This window comes from Pseudophryne corroboree, chromosome 7 (assembly GCF_028390025.1).
Source record: "Pseudophryne corroboree isolate aPseCor3 chromosome 7, aPseCor3.hap2, whole genome shotgun sequence".
Lineage (NCBI taxonomy): Eukaryota > Metazoa > Chordata > Amphibia > Anura > Myobatrachidae > Pseudophryne > Pseudophryne corroboree.
Genome location: NC_086450.1, coordinates 192,829,907 through 192,839,056, shown reverse-complemented (window position 1 = coordinate 192,839,056; position 9,150 = coordinate 192,829,907). Strand labels below are relative to the sequence as shown.

Sequence of the window (9,150 nt, the reverse complement as noted above, 5' to 3'; positions counted from 1 at the left end):
CAGGAAAGGGGCGTTTCTGGGTGGCAACTGAGCATTTTCCGGGAGTGTGCTAAAAAACGCAGGCGTGCCAGGGAAAAACGCAGGAGTGGCTGGAGAAATGGGAAGGGGGTGGGGGGTGGGGTGGTGTCTGGCCAAACGCAGGGTGTGTTTCTGACATCAAACCAGGAACTAAACGGACTGAGGTGATCGCTATCTAGGAGTAGGTCTGGAGCTACTCAGAAACTGCATGAAAATGTTTAGTAGCAATTTTGCTACTCTTTCGTTCGCAATTCTGCTAAGCTAAGATACACTCCCAGTAGGCGGCGGCTTAGCGTTTGCAATGCTGCTAAAAGCAGCTAGCGAGCGACCAACTCGGAATGAGGGCCCATGTGCACTGCAGGGGGGGGGGAGTTAGATTTGGGTGGGGTGTCTTCAAACTGAAAACTAAATTGCAGTGTAAAAATAACCCACCAAAATCTAACTCTCTCTGCAAACGTTACATCTGCCACACCTGCAGTGCACATGGGTGGTCATTCCCAGTTGATCGCTAGCTGCTTTCGTTCGCTGCGCAGTGATCAGGCAAATAATCGGCACTTCTGCGCAATGCGCACACGCGTCGTACTATTACAACGAACCAGTGGCGTAACTAGGCATTTTAGCGCTGTGTGCAAGAAACGGCATTGGCGCCCCCCATGTAGGCGCGTGAAAAATATATAGGGGCGTGGCTTCATGGGGAAGGGGCGTGGTCACAAAATAATACCAATTCATACTACGGTGCACAGTAGTCTCCATTATTCAAATTACGCTGCACAGTAGCACCACTACACCAGGTAGAGCCCGTTTTACACATTACGGCAGACAGCGTCCACCTTTTTACACATTACGGCAGACAGCGTCCCCTTTTACACATTACGGCAGACAGCGTCCCTTTTTACACATTACGGCAGACAGCGTCCTTTTTTTACACATTACGGCGGCAGAGTCCCTTTATTACACATTACGGCAGCAGAGTCCCCCATTTTATACATTACGGCAGCATTGTCCCCCATTTTATACAATATGGCAGCAGAGTAGGGGGGGGGGGACCAACACATATAGACTAACAGAGGTTTTAGGGACTTAGAAATAAGGAGAGACAGCAGACACAGCAGTCAGAGCCCACCCCCACCCCCCAATCCACCAGCCCAGCTACCTGTTTTTGTGGAGAGCTGTAGCCGCTCCCTGCCGGGGATTAGACACCACGATCTCTCATCCCCGGTGCTGCAGGTCTCAGAGAGAAGGGGCGGGGAGGAGAGGATCCCCCCTCCTCTTCTCATGCTGAAAAACTACCGTTATGCTGGCCACTGGACGCGGCCGTCTGACCAGCATGGACATCTAGAGAGCAGGGAGAGCAGGGAAAGTAGAAGCTGGCGGGTGCGGCAGCGTTCCTTTGCAGCAGCAGGCAGCGGCGTACGGCGGGAGTAAGTGTGTTCCATAGCAGCCGTGCAGGTGTGGTGCCAGATGGTGCGCTCTCAGTGCATTTGCGCTGTCGGCACACACCTAGTTACGGCACTGCAACGAACGATGTAGTTTCACACAAGGTCTAGCAAAGCTTTTAAGCCGCACTGCTGGCCGCAGAGTGATTGACAGGAAGAGGGCGTTTCTGGGTGTCAGCTGAGCGTTTTCAGGGAGTGTTCAGAAAAACGCAGGCGTGGCTGGGCGAATGCAGGGCGTGTTCGTGACGTCAAAACAGGAACTGAACAGTCTGAAGTGATCGCAAGCGCTGAGTAGGTCTGAAGCTACTCTGAAACTGCACAAAATTATTTTGTAGCCGCTCTGCGATCCTTTCGTTCGCACTTCTGCTAAGCTAAAATACACTCCCAGTGGGAGGCGGCATAGCGTTTGCACGGCTGCTAAAAACTGCTAGCGAGCGATCAACTCGGAATGACCACCATGGTTTTGCCCAACTGCTAACAAATTTGCTGCTACGATCAGGTCTGAATGACCCCCTAAGTGAGTGTTTATGAGTCTCTTCCAAACACCCATATTGAAACTCCTAGAAAAGACAGAGTATCTATGGGCCAGATTCAGAGGTGGATGCAAAGCTAATGGGGGTCATTCAGAGTTGTTCGCTCGTTATTTTTTTTTCGCAACGGAGCGATTAGTCGCGAATGCGCATGCGCAATGTCCGCAGTGCGACTGCGCCAAGTAAATTTGCTATGCAGTTAGGAATTTTACTCACGGTTTTTTCTTCGTTCTGGTGATCGTAATGTGATTGACAGGAAGTGGGTGTTTCTGGGCGGAAACAGGCCGTTTTATGGGAGTGTGTGAAAAAACGCTACCGTTTCTGGGAAAAACGCGGGAGTGGCTGAAGAAACAGAGGAGTGTCTGGGCGAACGCTGGGTGTGTTTGTGACGTTAAACCAGGAACGACAAGCACTGAACTGATCGCAGATGCCGAGTAAGTGTGGAGCTACTCAGAAACTGCTAAGAGGTGTGTAATCGCAATTTTGAGAATCTTTCGTTCGCAATTTTACCATGCTAAGATTCACTCCCAGTAGGCGGCGGCTTAGCGTGTGCAAAGCTGCTAAAAGCAGCTTGCGAGCGAACAACTCGGAATGAGGGCCAATCAGTGGCGGATCCAGGGGGGGGGGCACTCGGGCCCGTGCCCCCCCTGTCATTTGTGGCTTCCCCCCCCCGTCCCCCGTCCCCCCCCCCGCGGCGTCGGCGCCGCACAGGGAGATGACGGGCGCCCGCTGAGATTGTGTTACCAGCGGGCGCCCGTCTCCCTGCACAGCGGTAGCCGGAGGCAGGAGCTCAGTACTGAGCTCCGGCTTCCGGCGCTGTCACTGCGCCGTGCGCTATGGGAGAGACGTCAGTCATGACGTCTCTCTCATAGTACTGAGGAGAGGACGCCAGCCAGAAGGAGGACTGCAGCGGCGCGGGAACGGGGCTCGGTAAGTATTATGTTTTTTTCTTCCTTAATGCAGCGGGGGCATCTCCTGGGGGAAACTACGGGGGGACATTACTAGTGGGGGGGCACCAACAAGGGGCATTACTACTGGGGGGGGGGCATCAACAAGGGGCATTACTACTGAGGGGGGGCATTACTACTGGGGGCATTATAACTGGGGGCATCACTACTGGGGGGGCAGCTACTGGGGGCATTATTACTGGGGGGGCAGCTACTGGGGGCATTATTAATGGGGGGCACCTACAGGGGGCATTACTACTTGGGGGCTAAACTACAGGGGCATTACTACTTGGGGGCTAAACTACAGGGGGAGCCAAACTACTGGGGGCATAACTACAGGGGCCAAACTATTGGGGGCATTACTACTTGGGGGCTAAACTACAGGGGGAGCCAAACTACTGGGGGCATAACTACAGGGGCCAAACTATTGGGGGCATTACTACTTGGGGGCTAAACTACAGGGGGAGCCAAACTACTGGGGGCATAACTACAGGGGCCAAACTATTGGGGGCATTACTACTGGAGGCTAAACTATAAGGGGGGCATAACTACAGGGGCTAAACTGCAATGGGGCAAACTACAGGGGGGCATTACTACTGGTGGCTAAACTATAAGGGGGGCATAACTACAGGGGCTAAACTACAATGGGGCAAACTATAGGGGGGCATTACTACTGGTGGCTAAACTACTGGGGTCATAACTGCAGGGGCATTACCACTGGGGGCATAATGACTGGGGGCATTACTACAGGCAACATTACTACTGGGGGCAATACGGGCATTGCATAAGGGACACCACTACTATGGGGTCTATATAAGGGGCACTACCAGTACAGTGGACATTGCATAATGAGCGCTACAACTGTGGGCATTGTATAAGAAGCGCCACCTCACATGCACCAAAGCCGCACGCAAATGTACTTGCCCCTTCCATGGTGCCCCCCCTATCATTTTCTTCTGGATCCGCCCCTGGGGCCAATGTTTGCACAGTTGGTCGATTGTTTTTGCTACTGTGGATTATAGTGTGTGTTAGGATGCAGAGTGATTGACAGGAATTGACCATTTGTGGGAGGTAACAGGGGGTTTGTGGTGACTCAAGCGCAGGTGTGTTGCAGCTGTTTTGGTGGCATGTTGCAGCCAGCGACTGCATCTTCTTACGCAGTGGTTATGATATCAAGGATTGGGTGGAGGTGTTATATACAGTAGTAGCAGCATATAACAGTGCACATAGAGCAGGTACAATTTTCCAAGTATGTTTAATGTAATAATTTATTGCAGAAGTTAGTAGAATATGGACTTTTATGGAGCAGAATGGCGTTTTAGCAATGAGCAAGAATAGTGGTCTAATACTGGGGGTAATTCTGAGTTGATCGCAGCGGGATTTTTGTTAGCAGTTGGGCAAAACCATGTGCACTGCAGGGGAGGCAGATATAACGTGCAGATTTGGGTGTGGTGAGTTCAATCTGCAATCTAAATTGCAATGTAAAAATAAAGCAGCCAGTATTTACTCTGCACAGAAACAAAATAACCCAACCAAATCTAACTCTCTCTGCAAATGTTATATCTGCCCCCCCTGCAGTGCACATGGTTTTGCCCAACTGCTAAAAAATTTCCTGCTGCGATCAACTTGGAATTACCCCCACTATCCAAAGGTCTGGTACACTTGCAGGTAAAACAGTAATCAACAACATAGTTTGGTGGACTTGCACATTTGTGTGCAAAACAGTAGCAAAAGGGTTAATGAGGTTAAAAGGTCTAGCACACTTGCAAGCAAGTAGGAATAGTGACAGAGCGTAATCTGAAGCCATACAACACAGAACATGATCAGGAATTAGCTAAAGTGGACAATCACCTAGCAGTGATTGCTAGACACGGATATATTTTATACCTCACAGAGCCACTAGCCGAGATTATGGAGTCCATTCTCATAAACACAGAACATTGGCATGGGGAAGTCCTTGTTGCCTTCAACCTGCAGGCAATAGTATATGCTTGCGAGCCAAATCACTTTGCTAATCTTACAAAGTAAGGAACAAGAGTGGCAAGTATGTAGCATAGTTCCGTGGACAGCACCAAAGTTCCTGACATTCGAGTACTTTCAGCACATTGATCATTTGTGCTTCAGACTATTAAAACTTTGCTGATTATGTTAAAACTCTTACAAACAGGTAGAATTTTCCATCTGTTAATGATAATTAATATGTTACAGTATGTAGATACAGAGAATGTACAAGTTCTTCATCTTAAAAATTCATCAAAAAGTGCCAAAAGCACCAATGGTGATAATTAAACAGATTGGGCACGATGTCTTTCCAAAAACTGAAGATTAATTGGCTTCTTAGGGGCTAGTACCACCCTGTTCACAGTGTCAATCTCTCTACCAGCTGGTTCTGGTCTAAGTTCATATTTCTTCAAAATCTGATGATAAAGAGAAGCCATTAAAGTCCACATCAGTATTTACATTTTGCACATTTTTTTAAATATGATGGATAATAAGATTTTACTTACCGGTAAATCTATTTCTCGTAGTCCGTAGAGGATGCTGGGACTCCGTAAGGACCATGGGGAATAGACGGGCTCCGCAGGAGATAGGGCACTTTAAGAAAGCTTTGGACTCTGGGTGTGCACTGGCTCCTCCCTCTATGCCCCTCCTCCAGACCTCAGTTAGGGAAACTGTGCCCAGAGGAGATGGACAGTACGAGGAAGGATTTTTGTAAATCTAAGGGCGAGATCCATACCAGCCACACCCATCACACCGTATAACTTGTGATAAACTTACCCAGTTAACAGTATGAACAACAACATAGCCACGGTTCAACCGAAAAACTATAACATAACCCTTATGTAAGCAATAACTATATACAAGTCTTGCAGAAGAAGTCCGCACTTGGGACGGGCGCCCAGCATCCTCTACGGACTACGAGAAATAGATTTACTGGTAAGTAAAATCTTATTTTCTCTAACGTACTTGAGGATGCTGGGACTCCGTAAGGCCCATTGGGATTATACCAAAGCTCCCAAACGGGCGGGAGAGTGCGGATGACTCTGCAGCACCGATTGAGCAAACAGGAGGTCCTCCTCAGCCAGGGTATCAAACTTATAGAACTTTGCAAAGGTGTTTGTCCCCACCAAGTAGCTGCTCGGCACAACTGTAATGCCGAGACCCCTCGGGTAGCCGCCCAAGAAGAGCCCACTTTTCTAGTGGAGTGGGCCTTAACCGATTTCGGTAACGGCAATCCTGCCGTAGAATGCGCCTGCTGAATCGTGTTACAGATCCAGCGAGCAATAGTCTGCTTTGAAGCAGGAGCGCCAACCTTGTTGGCCGCATACAGAACGAACAAAGCTTCAGTCTTCCTGATTCTAGCCGTTCTGGTCACATAAATCTTCAAAGCCCTGACTACATCCAGGGACTCGGAATCCTCCAAGTCCCGTGTAGCCACAGGCACGACAATAGGTTGGTTCACATGAAAAGATGAGACCACTTTTGGCAGAAAGTGAGGGCGAGTCCTCAACTCTGAACTATCCACGTGAAAAACCAAGTATGGGCTTTTATGTGATAAAGCCGCCAATTCGGAAACACGTCTTGCCGAAGCTAACGCCAACAACATGACCACTTTCCACGCAAGGTATTTCAACTCCACAGTTTTGAGTGGTTCAAACCAAGGTGACTTGAGGAAACGTAACACCACGTTAAGATCCCAAGGCACCACCGGAGGCACAAAGGGAGGCTGAATATGCAGCACCCCCTTCACAAAGGTCTGTACTTCAGGAATAGAGGCCAATTCTCTTTGAAAGGAAATGGATAAGGCCGAAATCTGGACCTTTATGGACCCTAATTTTAGGCCCAAAGTCACTCCTGTTTGAAGGAAGTGAAGTAGACGGCCCAAATGGAACTCCTCCGTAGGAGCAGCTCTGGCCTCACACCAAGAAACATATTTCCGCCATATACGGTGATAATGTTTTAACGTCACGTCTTTCCTAGCCTTGATCAGGGTAGGAATGACTTCCTCCGGAATCCCTTTTTCCGCTAGGATCCGGCGTTCAACCGCCATGCCATCAAACGCAGCCGCGGTAAGTCTTGGAACAGACAGGGCCCCTGCCGCAGCAAGTCCTGCCTTAGAGGAAGAGGCCACGGATCCCCTGCGAGCAACTCTTGCAGTTCCGGATACCAAGTCCTCCGTGGCCAATCCGGAACAATGAGTATTGTTCTGACCCTGCTTCTTCGTATTATTCTCAACACCTTGGGTATGAGAGGAAGAGGAGGAAACACATAGACCGATCTGAACACCCAAGGTGTCACCAGAGCGTCTACTGCTACCGCCTCAGGGTCCCTTGACCTGGCGCAATACCGCATTAGCTTTTTGTTGAGACGGGATGCCATCATGTCGATTTGAGGCAGTCCCCAACGATCCGTGATCTGTGCGAAGACTTCTTGATGAAGTCCCCACTCTCCCGGATGCAGGTCGTGCCTGCTGAGGAAGTCCGCCTCCCAGTTGTCCACCCCCGGGATGAACACCGCTGATAGCGCGCTTACATGGCCTTCCGCCCAGCGTAGAATCCTGGTTGCTTCTGCCATGGCCATTCTGCTCCTTGTTCCGCCTTGGCGGTTTATATGAGCCACTGCCGTGACATTGTCTGACTGAATCAGAACCGGTTTTCTCCGCAGCAACTCCTCCGCTTGACGCAGGGCGTTGTATATGGCCCTCAACTCCAGGACGTTGATGTGGAGACAAAACTCTAGGCTTGACCAGAGACCTTGGAAATTTCTTCCCAGTGTCACTGCTCCCCAGCCTCGGAGGCTTGCGTCCGTGGTTACCAGGACCCAGTCCTGAATGCCGAACCTGCGACCTTCTAGAAGGTGAGCACTGTTCAGCCACCACAGGAGAGATACCCTGGTCCTGGGAGACAGGGTGATCCTTTGATGCATTTGCAAATGGGACCCGGACCACTTGTCCAAGAGGTCCCATTGAAAAGTCCTCGCATGGAACCTGCCGAAAGGGATGGCCTCGTAGGAAGCCATCATCTTCCCCAGGACCCGCGTGCAATGATGCACTGAAACCTTTTTTGGTTTTAATAGGTTCCTGACCATGGCTATGAGTTCCTGAACCTATTCGATCGGAAGAAAAACCTTTTTCTGGTCTGTGTCTAGAATCTGCCCCAAAAAGGTCAGACGCATTGTAGGGACTAGCTGGGACTTCGGTATATTGAGAATCCAGCCGTTTATCTGCAACGTCTTCATGGACAGAGACACGCTGTCCAGCAACCTCTCCCGAGATCTCGCCTTTATGAGGAGATCATCCAAGTATGGGATAATTGTGACCCCCTGCCTGCGCAGGAGCACCATCATTTACGCCATTACCTTGGTGAAAATTCTCGGGGCCGTGGAAAGCCCAAACAGCAACGTCTGAAATTGGTAGTGACAGTCCTGCACTGCAAATCTCAGGAACGCCTGATGCAGGGGGAATATCGGAACATGAAGGTAAGCATCCTTTATGTCCGCCAATATGTAAACCGCCAATTATGTGCCCCCCCCCCCCTCTCTTTTAAGCACCCTTTCACCGTGTGTAAGCAGGGGAGAGTCCGGGGAGCTTCCTCTCAGCAGTGCTGTGGAGAGAAAATGGCGCTGGTGAGTGCTGAGGGAGAAGCCCCGCCCCCTCGGCGGCGGGCTTCTGTCCCGCTCAAACTTAGTAAAATATGGCGGGGGCTCTTTTATATACATGTACAGAGCCCACCTGTACATGTACAGTATATAGTCATTTTGCCATGCAGAGGTTTATATTGCTGCCCAGGGCGCCCCCCCCCCCCCCCCCCCCCTGCGCCGCCCTGCACCCTTACAGTGACCGGAGTATGTGAGGTGTATGGGAGCAATGACGCACAGCTGCAGTGCTGTGCATACCTCAGTGAAGCTGAAGGCTTCTGCCGCCTGACGACTTCTGTCTTCTGTACTTCTAGCTCTGTGAGGAGAACGGCGGCGCGGCTTCGGGTGTGGACGCCCAGTAAGAACCTGCGTTCACCCCCTCTGGAGCTAATGGTGTCCAGTAGCCGAGGAAGCAGAGCCTATCTTTGACAAGAAGGTCTGCTCTTCTCTCCTCAGTCCCTCGATGCAGGGAGCCTGTTGCCAGCAGTGCTCCCTGTGAAAAAGTAGTAAAAGGTAGAAAAAAATCCAAACAAAAATGCTTCTAGGCAAAGAACCCTGGAGAGCTCTCTGCAGTGCACCCAT

At 50.4% G+C, this 9,150-nt stretch overlaps 1 protein-coding gene across 1 annotated transcript in view; it reads right to left on the bottom strand.

Annotated features, from left to right (window-relative positions):
• Positions 1–4,181: 4,181 nt before the first annotated feature.
• LOC134944945 (sterol 26-hydroxylase, mitochondrial-like) overlaps positions 4,182–9,150 on the bottom strand; it is a 63,292-nt gene continuing 58,323 nt past the window's right edge. Inside the window, exon 7 of the mRNA XM_063933892.1 lies at positions 4,182–5,348. Coding sequence (XP_063789962.1) covers positions 5,217–5,348 — 132 coding nt within the window. The 3' untranslated portion in view covers positions 4,182–5,216. The remainder of the gene's footprint in view (positions 5,349–9,150) is intronic.